The sequence below is a fragment of the Carcharhinus amblyrhynchos genome, chromosome 15 (assembly GCF_965287045.1).
Source record: "Carcharhinus amblyrhynchos chromosome 15, sCarAmb.v2.hapA, whole genome shotgun sequence".
In the NCBI taxonomy this organism is placed as follows: Eukaryota; Metazoa; Chordata; class Chondrichthyes; order Carcharhiniformes; family Carcharhinidae; genus Carcharhinus; species Carcharhinus amblyrhynchos.
The window spans coordinates 5,331,047-5,348,472 of record NC_137338.1 but is presented as its reverse complement, the minus strand read 5'-3'; the positions used below and the strand labels follow the sequence as shown (position 1 = coordinate 5,348,472).

Here is a 17,426-nt window from a genome sequence, read left to right as displayed (position 1 = left end):
GCTAGAGGGAAAATTGGTCCTCTTAGGGACAAAAGTGGGGAGTTATGTATTGAGTCGGAGGGAATGGGGGAGCTCCTGAATGAATACTCTGCATCGGTATTCACGAAGGAGAGGGGTTCAGAGTCGTGCGGTCTCTTGGAGGGAGCTGAGGATCAGTTGCAGGAAATATCTATTACAAGGGAGGAAGTGCTAGGGCTTTTAGGTAGCGTAAGGACGGATAAAGCTCCGGGGCCTGATGGTATTTATCCCAGGCTGCTTAGGGAGGTGAAAGATGAAATTGCTGGGCCTCTTTTTACTGGCGCAAATCTTTGTCTCTTCTTTGGACACAGGTGAGGTCCCAGAAGACTGGAGGGTAGCAAATGTGGTACCGCTGTTTAAAAAGGGTAGTAGGGATAACCCTGGAAATTATAGACCGGTGAGTTTGACATCAGTGGTAGGGAAATAAATGGAAAAAATACTTAGGGGTAGGATGTATGAGCATTTGGAGCGTTGCGATCTGATTAGTGATACGCAACATGGCTTTGTTAGGGGGAGGTCTTGCTTTACGAATCTGGTGGAATTCTTTGAGGAGGTGACAAAAATGGTTGACGATGGGAGAGCCGTTGATGTCATCTATATGGATTTCAGTAAGGCATTTGACAAAGTCCCTCATGGTAGGCTGGTAGACAAGGTTAAGGCGCATGGGATACGAGGTCAGGTAGCTAGGTGGATTGAGAACTGGCTGGGCAATAGGAGACAGAGGGTAGTTGTGGAGGGGACCTTTTCGGGCTGGAGGCCAGTGACCAGTGGTGTGCCGCAGGGCTCAGTACTGGGACCTCTCCTCCTTGTAGTATACGTAAATGACTTGGAAGAGAGCGTAGGTGGTGTGATCAGCAAGTTTGCGGATGACACCAAGATGGCAGGGCTGGCGGGTACTGAAGTGGAATGTCAGGTGATACAACAGGATATAGATAGGTTGGTGCATTGGGCAGATAGGTGGCAGATGGAATTTAATCCTGACAAATGCGAGGTGATGCATTTTGGAAGGAATAATGCAGAGAGGAGCCATGTGATAAAAGGTAAACCGATTAGGAGTATAGACATAAATAGGGACCTGGGAGTGCAGGTTCACAAATCCATGAAGGTTGCGACACAAGTGGAGAAGGTTGTTAGGAAGGCTTATGGAATGCTAGCCTTTATAGGTAGGGGTATAGAGTATAAAAGCTGCCGTCTAATGCTTCAGTTGTATAGAACGTTGGTTAGACCGCATTTGGAGTACTGTGTCCAGTTCTGGTCACCTTACTACCGGAAGGACGTGGAGGCTCTGGAGAGGGTTCAGAGGAGGTTTACCAGGATGTTGCCTGGCATGGAGGGGCTGGGGTACGAGGAAAGGTTGGAGAAACTGGGACTTTTCTCCTTGGAAAGACGGAGGTTGAGGGGGGACATGATAGAGGTATATAAGATACTGAAGGGAATAGATAGAGTCAATAGTGAGAGACTGCTCCCTAGACTGGGTACAAATACGAGAGGTCATGATTTAAGGGTGAGGGGGGAGAGGTATAATTTGGATGTGAGAGGAAGGTTCTTTACGCAGAGAGTTGTGGGAGTATGGAACGCGCTACCGAGGAGGGTGGTGGAGGCAGGAACGTTGGACTCGTTTAAGGTTCAGTTAGACAGATACATGAGTGAAACGAGGATGGAGGGTTATAGTAGGGGCTATTAAATAAGGTCAGAACCTCGGGAGGCAGCGGAAATGCAGACTTGTAAGTTAACGTTTTTGTCTTTTTACTCCGCAGGTGGAGGTCCACCTCGTTATCAAACGAGGGGCATGCACACGGCGGGTCGTGCGTGGGCTGCTCTTGGAGGTTCCGGGAGTGGTCTAGTACTTCGTGTCGGTGTGTGTGCTTGATCGTGGACCGGTAGACGGGTGCCGCAACAGCTCGGTGACTAGCACTGCTGGCTGTGCAGATACATGGATTTGGGCCTGTGTCTGTGCGAGTTTGCGCATTCTCCCTGTGGTTGCATGGGTTTCCTCCCACACCCCAAAGATGTGCTCTTAGGCTGATTGGTTTACTAAATTGACACTATTCTCTCCTGAATCCGGCTAAGTTAGGGGTTCCATTCGTAGACACGCAGGGTAGAATAGGTGTAGGGTGATGCGGCGGCGCAGGCTCGTTGGGCCGAAGGGTCTGTTTCCCGTGCTGGGTTGTTCTTTGTTCTTTTGTTTGACTCCTTCTACATTGTAGGGTTTCAATGATTCTATGAAAATGAACAGATGTGTTCAGAGAGGAGATGGATAAGGATGAGAAAGGGATTGGTTGAAGTAAATGGGGGGTGGAGAGGCTTTTGAAGCACAAACACCAGAGTGGACCAGTTGGGCCAAATGTGTTCCAAATTCGATGTAATCTATCCAAAGTTTACACGTGATCTGACACATTAGGCTGAAAATAGTTTGTGATCTGGTAAAGCTGTTAAATGTTAAATCAACGTTTAGATTCATCACTTGGTAATTGGGTTTTACGCACATCAGCAGACCGATGAATCAGTTTAAAACCATGCTGAATTGTCAACTACTCACTATAAACATTCGAACTCCATGTCCTCAGTGCATAATTTCACCAGCAACTCAGCAGCCCTGAGCTACGCATCTAGTGACTATTCTGTTCACACAGAAGTTCTTCGAATCAGTGGCTAAGGGAGCACACAACGTAACTGAGCTAATCAAACATGGGAGGCCCCCATAGTCGATCCTTGATCCATGCTGACTCGGCTAATCTCGGCACAGAAACTTTTCAGTACGCACAATCGGCTTCTGTACTGTTCAGCTTTTTTTTGTATATTTATTAGTGTCATAATTAGGCTTACATTAACACTGCAATGAAGTTACTGTGAAAATCATAGTCACCACACTCCAGCACCTGTTCAGGCACACTGAGGGAGAATTTAGCATGACCAGTACAGCTAACCAGCACATCTTTTGGACTATGGAAGGCAACCAGAGCACACAGAGGAAATACACGTAGAGAATATGCAGACTCCACAAAGACAATAACCCAAGCCAGGAATTGAACCCAGGACCTTGGTGCTGTGAAGCAGCAGTGCTAACCCACTTTGCCCTAACGAGAAGAAAGATCAGCAAATGACTGTACTGCATTCATGTAAATACATCAGCTGAGAGCAGCAGCAGGCCGAGCTGGTACACACTTCTGGTTGAATAGTTTACCAATTCTCAGCAAATAGGAAGAGATGTTGGGCATATTCTAGAGATATCAGAGGGCAGCCAGTGTGCGTAAAGCCCAACATCAAAGAGTCAGAATCCTTCAGGTGTTGAAAGCCATCAATTCAACATTTTAAAGAGAAATAAAGATAAAAAAAACTTAGTGTTAATTTCCTACAATAAATCAATCCTGACAATTACTTTTCCTTGGTCTCCTGCCAGTTAAGATTAGATTCTGAAGCGATTTCAGACCAAGAAGGACTTATGATATATTCAGAATATCTAACTTCAAAATTTCAGCTGCAGATGTCTCTGTATTGATGATTGGCCCTGTCACACAGCCACGGTCACAACATACAAACACCACTATAGATCCACTAAATACTCCCACCATCTTTAAAATTATTTTCCTCTTCTAAGACAGTCCCTCATGATTGAGGATGATTTACTTTCACTCTAGTTCAATGAGCTCTTGAGATGGTTCTAATGGCCAAAGCATGATCAGCAGAATCTGCGATACGTGGGGCAGGTGGTGCTCAAGGGGATGGGTTGATCTCTCTCCCCGATGCCTTGACGCCACCTCTGCACGTTCCCGATGAAGACTCCCAATGTGCTCCGTACCTTCCTGAACGAACTATCCCTATATTTTGTTACTCACACAGCGGGGACTCCTGGGAGTCAGCGAGTTTGTTTGACCTCTTGAAGAATGCTTTGAGGGCATCCAAAAATCAATTCTCACGGAAGTCTCCTGTCGTGATCAAGTTCCAAATAGAGCAGCTGCTTCAGGACTCTTGTATCAGACATACAAAAAACAGGTCCTGACCAGTGGAGCTGATTAGTGTCTCAAAGGTGGGCACACTGGCCTGGGAGATGACTTTGCTGTTGGATCGCCCTTATTGCCAATGGATGTGGAGGATTGGTGGCACGGTAGCACAGTGGTTAGCACTACTGCTTCACAGCTCCAGGGTCCTGGGTTCAATTCCCAGCTCGGGTCACTGTCTGTGTGGAGTTTACACATTCTCCTCATGTCTGCATGGGTTTCCTCCAGGCACTCGTTTCCTCCCACAGTCCAAAGATGTGCGGGTTATGTTGATTGGTCATGCTAAGAAATTGCCCTTTAGTGTCCAGAGATGCGTATGTTAGTGCAATAAGACACTCAGGTCTGCCATTTATAACGATTAGTGGGTATAATATGTAGGGATATGGGGATAGGACCTGGGTGGGATTATGTTCAGTGCAGACTCGATGGGTCGAAGGGCCTCTTTCTGCACTGTAGGGTTCGACGTTCCTGCAAAGGCACTGCTAGTGGTACTTTGCCAGTTCTTTGAGGTGCCTACTGCAGGTTGTCCAAGAAAAAAAATCTAGATCAGCTTTCAAGCTTCACTTCAAACTCCAGCACCCTTCTCAAAATCAAGATGACCTTTTTTGCTCAGGTTGCACAGAGACATAAATTCTGTCACTGATCTCTTGCAATAATTTAAATTTCATCAAATTACTGCCCTTCCCCCATTTCTACTGTGACTGAGAAATTTCAACCACCTACTGATCCTAACTCTGGTTATTGGTTCAACTGGTTTTCAGCTTCAAATTGTGGAACAGGAGGGTTTGTGGCAGCACGGATCAGATCAGAAACAGGGTACACAGTAACCTAGGACTGCAGATGTGATGTAGTTTGCATATGGGGAACTACCATGACACGACACCCCTCTGTACTGTGGGATTACGTATCTACATATGTTCCTGCAAAGACCATGCTAATATTTCAAATCAAGGACTGGCTTCCAATCATCTAAGAGCCTCCTTGCTGTTGGACCAAGGCCGATGCAGTGGCTAGCATGCAACAACTATCCTACATTAAAAAAAAGGCATCTTCACTCAAAACTAATTTCGGGGTTTGAAACATCAGAATCCTTATAAACAATTGTTATAAACAGCAGACCTGAGTGTCTTACTGCCATCACAGCTAGGAATTCAGGCAACTCAACACTGCCGCCCTAAGTGAGACATGAGATGCAGGAAAAGGCCAACTGAAGGAGTAAGGCAGTAGTTACACCGTGTTCAGGAAAGGTCTTTCAGAAGAGGAACAACATCTCCACAGAATGGGCTTTACCACCGAACATTAACCTATCTCGCACCTCACTATGGGATAAGCAAGTGCCTTGCTCACCCCAACAAGGAATCAGCATGTCACTGTCATCAACACACACTCCTACACCTGAAGCAAGTGGCAAGGCCTAAAGGAGGGATTCTACATCAGCTCAGTATTAAAAATACTGTTATGATGGGTCCCATTATGCATGCACATCCTAAGACATGCCCACTTAAATCAACATTACAAATCCACACTAATATACAAGAAATCATACTGAACCTCTGTGGTTTCTAATAAGTTCTTTGCAAACTGCAATGTTTGCATTCTAAAGCGTATGGAACTACACACAACTGTACATGATCCACAGGCACTGGCTGTCTTTGTCACCTCACCAACTGGTACCCATCAGCAGTAGAAATCACTGATGGTTAAATGCTTCCTGAGCCCAGGCAATGTGTCAAAGTGCCTCTGCTTCCATCCTCCAAGTAACTCAGCTCGGCACAGGAATCTAATATTTGCTCAGATGAGAGAAGGTGCCACGGTTGTACAAGTAGTTCTACAAATAACCTTAGAATCCCTCTTATCATCTCTATTCAGTGTTTTGGATGAGAAGTTAAAGTGATTCTCCTCAACTGAGCTAAAACAGCCCAAGGCAATATTTCATCAAAGAGCAGGAGCAGCCCTGATCAATATTTATCCCTCATTTAACATCACCAAAACAAATTATCTGGTCATTATCACATTGCTGTTTGTGGGAGCTTGCTATGCATAAAGCTGGCTGTGGTTTGCCACATTTCAACAGGGAGCGCACAAGTACCCCACTGGCTGTAAAACGTTTTGAGACATTCAATGGTTGTGAAAAGTCCTACAGAAAAACAAAAGTGCAAGTCAAAGTTATTTGGTGGCCCCTGCTGGACTAAGCAGATTTGTAAACATTGTCACGTGATGATTGCAATGTTGGAATATGCCCTAACCCTGCTGCAGTCCCTACTGCTGCTCAAGTTCAGTGTCCCTTTCAACAGAGCTGAACTTCAAACTCCAGAAATCAAAAGTCTCTAGTGCCATCTCCACTACACTGCTGACCTAAGCCCTTGGCCAATACCTACCACCACTGAAATTATTAGTGCCCTTTTTTCATTATCTTGAGCCCCAGCCCCCTGAACCACTTCTTAATAATTTCCTAAATAATTCCAAAATATACACACACCTTTGTCCTATTCCACAATGATGCCAGCACACTCTTTGCTGACCTCGACACTCTCCATTCCTCATAGAAGCAGTAGTCCAAACAGTCCTTCAAGCGCACTCAACCGCTGAATTGGATCATTGCTGATCTGTGCCTCGAGCTCGTTTAGTTGCCTTTGAACCATATCACTTGATACTCTGACCTATCATGTGGGCTGCAACTGAGCCCAGCATCTACAACCTTTTGGAGGAGTGTTCCAGGTTTCCACGACCAGCTGTGTGAAGGGTTGATTCCGGATTTCACTCCAACTGCACCAAGTTTAATATCCTTGGCTTCAATAACAAATTCCATGATGGCGTTGATCCACACTACCCCTCTCTCGAACCTCTTCTTCTCCGGCCAATACATGATAACCCTATCTTCCAACTTCAGCTTCCTTTACACATCATTCCAGTCACAGCATTCAGCCACCTCAATTCCACTTCTGGAACTCTGTCGCTAAACTTCCCTCTAGTGCGATGTGTCTTGGAAAGTCCGGATTTGATCAGGTACTGCTAACTGATCTATTCACAAAACACAAGTATTTTGTGCAAAAGGTGTGCTTAGGCTTTCACATCCCATGACTCCTCAAACATAAGAGCATAAGAACATAAGAACATAAGAACATAAGAAATAGGAGCAGGAGTAGGCCATCTAGCCCTTCGAGCCTGCCCCGCCATTCAATAAGATCATGGCTGATCTGTTGTGGCTCAGTTCCACTTTCCCGCCCTCTCCCCATAACCCTTAATCCCCTCTCTTATCAAGAACCCATCAACCCGCTTCTTAAAAATATTTAGCAAGGCAGCCTCCACCACTTCAACGGGCAGAGAATTCCAGAGATTCACCACCCTTTGAGTGAAGAAGTTCAATGTCAATGTTCACACATGAACAATCCTGGTTGAGATAACAGAGAAAGGAGCACAAAATATGCAGTTAAAACATATCAGCTGATTTTAAGACAGACAACATAAGAGTTTCAACACGTGGTGTACATTCAAGTCTCTAACAAACCACTATGTATAGAATCATCCATGAATGGCACTGTGGTGAGCATGGATCTCTCACAGCTCTAGAAACCCAGGTTTGATTTCGGCCATGGGTGACCCACCATGTGCAGTTTCTCCCCTATCTCCCCGTGTCGGCATGGGTTTTCTCTGGGTGCTCCGATTTCCTCCCACAGTCCAAAGATGCGCAGGTTAGGCGGATTGGCCATGCTAAATTGCCTCTTAGTCTCCAAAAGATCTGTAGGTTAGGTGGATTGATCATGGTAAATGCAGAGGGTAACAGGGATGGGGCGGGGCAATTGAGCCAGAGTGAGATACTCTTTCGGAGAGCCTGTGCAGATTCAATGGGTCGAACAGCCTCATTCTGCAATGAAGGGATTCTATAGAACCCTAAAATCAAATCCATCATTTCTATCCAAAAGGATGGCTGATACCAGCGCTCTGCATACAGATGGGTCCTCAATCAAAGTATGGCATTTACTTTAACATCCTTTAATTGAAAGGAAATGATAAAGGGGGGAAAAGAAAACACGTACAATTTTTTTTAAAATCATAAACAACAGCTACATCTCTGTCATCCTTCAAATCTAGGCCAACATCATAACTCAGAAAATATGCCAAGAGAATATTACATAATAACACATACAAACTATACAAGATCATACAGAAAATAGAATCATAGTTAACCACTTATCAATATTCAATAGGTAAATAGTTTAATGTGTTATACAATCAAAAAGGAAAGACTTGAGCTTAAATGACATTTTTCCCAACCTCCAATTCTCCCAAGTATGGTTCAATGATTCTACAACAGTTGCTTCTCTATCTCGGAAACATGACAGGCAACTTGTGCTTAGCAAGATCCCACAAACAGCAATGTCAAATGTCCAGATAATCTACATCTTTAGTGATGTTGGTGGCAAGGATCAATATCTGCCAGAACAACAGAGATAAACTCTCCTGTCCTCTTTAATCTTTTTAAGTTCCACACAAGAAATCAGAAAGGATGCCTTCTTATCTGAAAGACAGCACCTCTGACAGTGTTGCACTCGTTAAGGAACATTTTTAGAACAAAAAAGTACAGTGGACAAAAAATACCTGATGCAGTTCAGGATATTTCATTCCTTTGTATGAATCAAATTCTAACAGCTTTCATTTATATACATTGTGTCCTAAAAACCCCATGGAAATTTGGATAGATTCATGGATGGGAAAGGTTTAGAGGGATATTGGTCAAACACAAACAAATGGGCCTAGTTCAGTTTAGCAAACCTGGTTGTCATGAGCAAATTAGGCTGAAGGGCCTGTTTGTGCTGTATCTCTCAATGACTCCATGGGTGGGATTTTCCAGCCACGCTCACCCCAAAACTGGAAAATCCTGCCCAGGGTCAACAGACCTTTCCATGGTCCACCCCCTCACCCGCCCCGATCCCCGTGGCAGGCGGGACAGGAAAATTTGCATCCTATGACTCTAAAATCTGACACTGAGCCAGAGATGAGCAAAGAAGCAGTTTGTAAGGAGTGTCTTGAATTCCTTCTCCAAAGCTCGTAACTGCTTTCCCATTCCTTTTAGTTTCTGGATCACCAATGTAGGAGCGACAATTGCCAAGGAGACAAGAAGCCAGATTTGGAGGACAGCATACACATACACACACATATATATAAACATATACAAAAAAAAATCACAGAATCCCTATAGTGAAGAAAAAGGCCATTTGGCACATCAAACCTGCAACCAACAACACAACAATCCCACCCAGACCCTATCCTCATAACTAATGTATTTACCCTGCTAATTCCCCCTGATGCTAAGGAACAATTTATCATGGCCAATCCACCTGACCTGCACATCTTTGGAGTATGGGAGGAAACCCACGCAGACACGGGGAGAATGCGAACTCCAGACAGACAGTGACCCAAGCCGGTAATTGAACCCAGGTTCCTGGCACTGTGAAGCAGCAATGCTAACCACTGTGCCACCCCCTAGAGAACAGAGCTAACGGTTTCGAGTCTGGATGGACCCTTGCCAGAGCTGGATGACCCAGACTCTAAACGCTGGCTCTGTCCTCTCTCCACAGATGCTATCAGACCTGCTGAGATTTTCTGTATTTGTTTCAGATTCCAGTCTCTGCAGCAAATTGCCTTTACAAGCATACACAGACCGATACATTATATAGATATAAACACAGAGAGGGTTTAGCAATGCTCCTTATTTGGCGTTGGGGTGTTTTTTTATGTGAAGGGGAAGAATGTTATAAACCCACCCCACAAGACAATGTCCAAAGTGAGCCCCAGCCTGAAGCTCCTGACAGGATAGGAATAAACCACTCCCTCAATCAAACCCACCCTCACTCCCTCCCTCTCAATCTTCGCCCCCCACTCACTCACTCCCTCCCTCCCAATTGTTGTGGTGCTTGTTGCTAGGCTAGGCCCCACAAGCCGCCCGCTTGCCTGAGCCTCGGCGCCCGGGGGGCGGTGTGAGGGGCCCGCGGGGCCGCTCCGGGAAACGGGGTTGAATTCCCCCTCGCTCTCCCGGAGACAATGGGGGCTGCAGGTGGAGGAAGGAGGGGGGGGTGGGGAATGGTGGGTGGATCGAGCCCAGAGGCACCGCCCGCTCCGCCATTTACCTTCTGCGAGTGCTGCTGGAGAACATTCTGCTCCACCGTCATGGCCGCTCCTCACTGAGAGAGAGAGACTGCAGAGCGAGAGCGGGGGCGGGGCGGCGGGGGCGGGGCCGCAGGGGGAGGGGGCGCGGCTGTAGAGGGAGTGGGAGGGGCCGGAGGCGGAGGGGGCCGCGGGCGAAGGGCGGGGGACAAGGGGGAGGGGATTTAGCGGGAGGGGCTTCAGGGAAGGGGAGGAGCTACAGGGGGAGGGGCTGTAGGAGGAGGGGCTTCAGACGGAGGGGCAGCGGGGGAGGGGCCGGAGGAGGGGAAGGAGGAGGAGGACACGGGGCGGGGCTGTCGGGGGAGGGGGCGGGGCTGCAGGGGCAGGGGGCGGGGCTGCAGGTGAGGGGGCCGCACGGGGAGGGGGGTTCAGGGGGAGGGGATTTAGCGGGGGGGGGGGGGCTCCAGGGAGGGGGAGGAGCTACAAGGGAAGAGGCTGTAAAGAGGAGGGGTTTCAGGGGGGAGGGGCAGCAGGGGAAGGGACTGTGGAAGGGGGAGGGGCTGTGGGGGGGCTACAGGGGAGGAGCTACACAGGGAAGGGGCAGCAGGGGGTGGGGCTTCAGGGGAGGGGCTCGAGGGGAGGGGCTGCAGGGGGAAAGGATCCAGGGGGAGGGACTTCAGGGGAAGTGGGGGGGGTCATGGAGGGAGGTGGGGGGTCACGGGGTTGGAGGTGAGTAGTCATAGGGGGAAGTGAGGGGTCACAGGGGGGTGGTGAGGGGGAGAGGCTGCAGGAAGATGGACTGTAGGGGAGGGGCTGGGTGTGGGGAGGGGATGGGCAGGAGAGTAGAGCAGGGGTCTCAGGGAGGAAAGGTGGGGAGTGGACGCACGGGGGGGCTGAGGGAGGGAGGGTGTTGGGCTGCAGTGGTAGGGGCTTGACAGGAGCGGGGAGGGAGATAGGGAGGGGATGGGAGGGGCTGCAGGGGAGGCGAAGGAAATGGAAGAGGAGGAGGGGCAGAAATGGGGAAAGGGGAGTGACTGCAGGAGGAGTGGGAGAGATAGGAACTGGAGGAGAAGGGGCAAGAAGGGGGGCTGGAGTTGGAGGGGAAGAGGGAAGAGTCTTCAGGAGAAGTGGGAGAGGCTGGAGGAGGGGCTGCAGGGGATGGTCTGGAAATGGAGGGGGAGGCATTGCAGGGGAGGGGCTGCAGGTGTTAAAGGAGAGGGATGGGCTGGGGCAGGGAGGGCCTGAAGGGCTGGAATGGGATAGTTGGACTGTGGTGTTTGATTTGTTTCTTACCTCTAAAAAGCTCAGAGATATTGGAGTGTCAAAAACCATTTCACTTTGCTCGATGCAATATGAGGGCAAAGATGATTGAGTGTTAGCATGTAATTATGTCGCAAGTGAGAATTTCTCTACATGGCTCAAACCGCAGATGAACTAGTTTGGTGACACCATGCTAACCAATTGATGTTATCTCTACATGATTTCTCAGAATCAACTCCAGAAGTAGCAATATCTTTCGTCCCTAGTGTCATGAATAAGATTATAGAAGACTCAGTTGAATCAAAGTTGCTTGATGCTTGTGTCTTAACTGCAGAATTAGTTCCAAGAGAAGTATCTATTGAAGATCTCAAATCATACTTCTAGGTTCAAGGACAGCCAAAGTCCAGAACATTGTAGACAACCAAAGAGGAATAGATACTCTACTGATGGACTTTCTCACTGACAATGCATAATGACTAATGATAGTGTCTTGAGTATTATTGGTCCTTTGTGTAACATCACAGTAATTTGTTGTCAAGCCCACAGGATTAGAGAGGGAAGGATATTTAAATAGTTATATTTAAATAGTTGCTTGATTGCTTTAAGAGTTTATCATCTGATTTGATGCTGATGTCATCAGTATGTTGTACAGACTGCCGTTTTAGTTTCAGTTTGTATTCTGGACAAAGAATATGGCTGTTGTTGTTATTTTGGATCTGCACGTGAAAAACATATCTTTTGGTTTAAAACCCAAGGGCATTAGAGTTTCCTATCTGGAAAGGCCAGTTAGAATTGGACCCACTCTTTCATTAATTCACATAAGAAGGAAAGCTGAATGGCGATCTTACAGAGGTCTTTAAAATTGTGAAAGGGTTTTGTTGGAGTGGGTACAGAGAGATTGTTTGCTATTTGGGAAGGAGATAACCACAGACATGAATATAACTTGGTCAACAAGAAATGCAATCAGCATTCAGAAGAAAATTCTCTATCTCAGAGGGGTGCGAATGTGGAATTCATTAACACACAGGAATGTTTAAGAGAAAAAGATAGATGCATTTAAGGGGAAGCTAAACCAGCTATTCCTCCTCCTTCAGTTCATAGAATCCTTACAGTGTAGAAGGAGGCTATTTGGCCCATCTATACTGAACCCAATCCTACACAGGCCCTATTTTTGTAACCCTGCCTATTTACCCTGCTAATCCCCTTGACACAAGGGTCAGTTTAAATGCCCAATTTGTCTAACCCGCACATCTTTGGATGCTGTGTTGATATAATGATATAAAGGCACAAATCAATCATAATGACGCACTGCCCCTACCCTCCTAATGCTCCCTCCAGCTCCTTCCCCTCCTCTCCACAAGCCTGTTCTCCATCTCCTGCAGCTTGCCCCTTCCATAAGACCTTATCAAATGTTCTCTCATTCCCTCTCTGTAGACTCCCACCCTTCCCCTCCAGCCTCACCCTCACAGCCCGGCCATCTCCTCACCCTCCTGTAGTCTCGACCCCTCTCTCCACCCTCTCTCTTCTTTCCTCAAGCCACTCTTCATTCCCCACCCTTCCCTCTTCGCAGCTTCTCCCTTTGCTTCTTCAGCACCTCCCAGACTAACTACTCTCTCCAACACCCCCACCCCCGTCTGTCCAGCCCTTTCTCTCCCTGAAGCAACCCGCCCTCTCCCAGCTGTTAAGACCACAGCAGATGACCGAACCAGATACCAGAGTGGTCTTTTCTCTACTGTGAAAACAAGTAGGAGGAGCTCCTGCCCTCCAAAGACATAGAACTCTAGTAGCAGCTTTAGCATTTTAATATTTAAAAGACTTAGAAGGAAATCTTAAGCACACAAGATTAAAGTAACACACCTGAAACAATCTTACAGAACAAAGGCGTGGCACGGTGGCACAGTGGTTAGCACTGCTGCCTCACAGCGCGACCCAGGTTCAATTCCCAGCTCAGGTCACTGTCTGTGTGGATATCACCCACACATTCTCCCCGTACCTGTGTGGGTTTGCTCCAGTTTCTTCCCGCAGTCGGAAAGATGTGCTGATTAGGTGCGTTGGCCATGCTAAATTCTCCCTCAGTGTATCCAAATAAGCACCGGAGCGTGGCAACTAGGGGATTTTCACAGCAACTTCGTTGCAGTGTTAATGTAAGCCTACTTGTGACATGAATAAATGAACTTTAAACTTTATGGTGTCCAGCTCAAATTTCCATTAATATCTACTGTCTTGCTGCTGAAAGATCACTGATCCAACATCCAGTCTTAAAAAAACCAGTGTCATCACCTTTGCTTTCACCCATACCTGCTCTCGACCAGAGTTCTTCACTAACCCCAGCTGCTGCTTTAGGCTTATTCACTTTGCAACCTTTGGGTCCCTCAGTGTTACCCGAACAAGCGCCGGAGTGTGGTGACTAGGGGATTTTCACAGTAACTTCATTGCAGTGTTAATGTAAGCCTACTTGTGACACTAATAAATTAACTTTGCCTTTAACTTGAGGTTAAAGTACAGATCTGCAGTGATCTAATTAAATATCAAAATAGGCTTGATGAGCTGAAAGGCCCACTCCAGTTCTTGTGAGGTCTCACCCTTGATATGCCAGCTGACCCAAAAGCTGTACAGCAACAAATTAATTTGGCCATGTGAGACATGTTGTACCTGTCAATATACAACTAACAGGATAGATGTATTTGGGGTGGTACAGTGGTTAACACTGCTGCCTCACAGCGCCAAGGACCCGGGTCCAAATCCGGCCTTGGGTCACTGTCTGAGTGGAGTTTGCACATTCTCCGTGTATCTGCGTGGGTTTCCTCCGGGTGCTCCGCTTTCCTCCCACAGTCCAGAGATGTGTAGGTTAGGTGGATTGGCCATGCTAAATTGCCCCTTAGTGTCCCAGGATGTGTCAGTTAGGGAGATAAATGTGTGGGGTTACAGGGATAGGGCAGCGAATGGTCCAGAGTAAATTGGTCTGTCAGAGAGTCGGTGATGACTCGATAGGCCAAACAGCCTCCTTCTGCACTGTAGCAAATCTATAATTCTATAATGTCATCATCCCCAAGGGCAAAGCGTTCCAGAGATGTTAAAACTCAATAAACGTCAAACACATAGCAAAATGTACACATCTGTTTAGTTGATAACCTCTGCTTTGATTTCAGTCAAAAGATGTGCAAGTTAGGTGGATTAGCCATGCTAAGTTGCCAATTAGTAACAAAAGATGTGTAGTTTAGGGGGATTAGGCAGGGTAAGTGTGTGGGGTTACTTGGATAAGGCAGAGGGGAGGGCCTGGGTGTCAGTACAGATTTGATGGGCCAAATAGCTTCTTTCTGCTCTGTAGGGGATTCTGTTCATGGTTACTTTACATAATTGAACACAGTGTTCAATTGCTTTGATTGGCTCTCTGTCTCTAACAGTATAATTTGGTAGCAACAATAGGGAGACAGATTATTACTTGAATGGGTGTAAATTGAGAGAGGTGGATACTCAACAAAATAAACCTCAGGAAAAAAGATGGATCAGAGTATTGAATTTGATCATCAGCCATGAACAAAATCAATGGTGAAGCAGGTTCCTCCTACTCCTCCTTCTAGTTTCTATATTTCTATGTTTCTAATTTGCCCCCTGCCTTAACATATAATAACAATGTAAGAAAGCCAAGAGTCACCTTACCCTGGCAAGAGCAAACAGAATTTGTGAATATTTAAAGTCGGTTCACTATCTATTCCATTACCCATCAAATGCCAATGCAATGAAAGGCTGGGAAGGAGGAGTCTTAAAACAGAAGGCAAAATAAAAACAACAGCCATTTTGTTTTCAGCAGACTTTTTTTTTCATTCAAGGTTGTTGAATCAGATTGAGATAGACTCTTTAACGTGTAGGGTCGATATTTAACTTTTACTTTCTGCTTCTTTACTCGTCGCTTTGGTCTGACTTGCACAAGGACCATCAGTCTGAGTTTTGGAGCATTTCTGAATGGATGATCCGAGTCTGTCAGCCAGCAGGAAGGGATTCAGGTGGCAGTACTGGAGAGACAGACAGAGGGAAAGAGCTTGTTAGAATTAGAGACAGTAAAATCGAAACCCTGGTATTAGAGAACTCTGTTTTAATCTGAGAGCTGCCAATGCTGGCGGATAAAAACATCCTCCCGTGCTTTGTCATCCATCAGTGAGATTGAGCACTTTCACGTCAACTCTGTAGTTGTGGCTTTAATGAAAATACAGTCCTTTTAGCAAACAGTCCACAGATACTCCTGGCATCCAATAGGTTCCAATATCCCTTCCTCATCGAGTAGTTACTTCAAGTGACCTTTTACATCACTCAGATTTTGGAGAGTTGCTTAAATCAAGAATCACTCTGATATTTCTTCTTCCCCCAACCATGCCAGAACCATAGAGCTGACAGGATGCATTTTTTTGATGAGAAACCTCTCCCCTCTTGTATTGTTGTGGTAGTTCAAAAAGCCACAGCCATCCCTTCTTCTAGCTGACCAAAAAGAAATGCTATTGTCTGTGGTATTTACTGATTTATAGGGAAGCTTGTAACCTGATCTCAAAAATGGCTTCCTCTTCCACATGGCAACAAGAAATACATTAACCTTGCATCCAGACAAAAATATTCATTATCTACCTTCGATGCAAAATCCCTTTCATCTTGAAAGTAAATGGACAATTTACAGCACAACAGTTTACATGTACAACCTGGTACCTATAACACCTTTCTGGGACATTGAGTAACTCAAATTCTACTCTTTGCAAACTTGGACACTGCTGCCGTTGTCTCCAAGTGTAAAACGTTGCACCTTCTTGGGTTTTACGGTGGCACAATGGTTAACACTGCTGCCTCACCCCACCAGGACCTGGGTTCAACCCTGGCTTTGGACCTCGGGTCACTGTCTGTGTGGAGTTTGCATGTTCTCCCTGTGTCTGTGTGATTTTTCTCTGGGTATTCCAGTTTCCTCCCATAGTCCAAAGATGTGCAGGTTAGGTTGATTGGCCAGGCTAAATTGCCCCTTAGTGTCAGGGGGATTAGCAGAGAAAATGTGTGGAGTTACGGGAATAGAACCTGGGTGGGATTGTAGTTGGATCAGATTCGATGGACCAAATGGCCTCCTTCTGCACTGTAGGAATTCTGTGATTTCTCTGAGTAAAATAGTCTAATATCTAATAACCAAAATACCAGGCTTCCTGTTGGGCACAAGACCCACTTCATTTACCATAAATTTAAAGCTACAATTGCAAAATATAATAATCTTATAAACCTCATAACTGCAATGACATTTGGGAACAGTTAGTCATCAGCCTTTGGGTGAAGAAAGTTTTCCCAATAAATTAACTGTTTTCAACACATTTACCAGGTTTATTTTCACTCATTTTTCTCCATATTATCCAGAACTAGAATTCATCCATATAATCTGAGTGAACCAACCCTGTAAATAATCAAAGTCCAAGCTGTGAAAGTATAGCTCACATTACCCTCCAGTATTCTCATCAATGTTTCCAACAATAGTTCAGTCCTTGGAGGACTAGCAGCACGAACTGGGAAGAAGGAGAGCAGATATGGGGCTTGATAGGGGAGGCCAAGAGAAACCATTTCCTCTGGTGAAGGAGTCCAGGACTAATGGGCATCATTTTAAAATTAAAACCAGGCCACAGCAGAGTGATGTTGGAAAGCATCTCTTCATACAAAGTGTGGTGGAAGCTCTCGATACAAAGACTGATGGATTCTTCTTGGGCAAAAGGTATTAAAAGTTATGCGCAAGGATACTTTGGCCTTGGAGGGAGTGCAGAGGAGGTTTACTAGGCTGGTGCCGGAGTTGAGGTGGTTGAGCTATGAGGAGAGGCTGAATAAACTAGGCTTGTACTCGTTAGAGTTTAGAAGAATGAGGGGAGATCTCATTGAGACGTATAAGATGATGAATGGGATGGATAGGATAGAGGTGGAGAGACTCTTCCCGCTCAGAAAGGACAGTAGGACTAGGGGGCACAGCCTCAAGATAAGGGGGGGGGCGGTTTAGAACGGAGTTGAGGAGGAACTTCTTCACTCAAAGGGTGGAGA

At 46.2% G+C, this 17,426-nt stretch overlaps 2 protein-coding genes across 4 annotated transcripts in view; both read right to left on the bottom strand.

Moving 5' to 3' along the window:
* Window positions 1–10,212, bottom strand: part of usp25 (ubiquitin specific peptidase 25) — a 161,375-nt gene extending 151,163 nt beyond the window's left edge. For all 3 annotated transcript variants that reach the window (XM_080203374.1, XM_080203375.1, XM_080203376.1), the window contains exon 1: window positions 10,145–10,212. In XM_080203374.1, coding sequence (XP_080059500.1) covers window positions 10,145–10,186 — 42 coding nt within the window. In that variant the 5' untranslated portion in view covers window positions 10,187–10,212. The remainder of the gene's footprint in view (window positions 1–10,144) is intronic.
* A 3,968-nt stretch (window positions 10,213–14,180) lies between these two features.
* The window catches only part of LOC145353043 (arsenite methyltransferase), a 40,551-nt gene continuing 37,305 nt past the window's right edge, over window positions 14,181–17,426 (bottom strand). Inside the window, exon 10 of the mRNA XM_080203373.1 lies at window positions 14,181–15,394. Coding sequence (XP_080059499.1) covers window positions 15,260–15,394 — 135 coding nt within the window. The 3' untranslated portion in view covers window positions 14,181–15,259. The remainder of the gene's footprint in view (window positions 15,395–17,426) is intronic.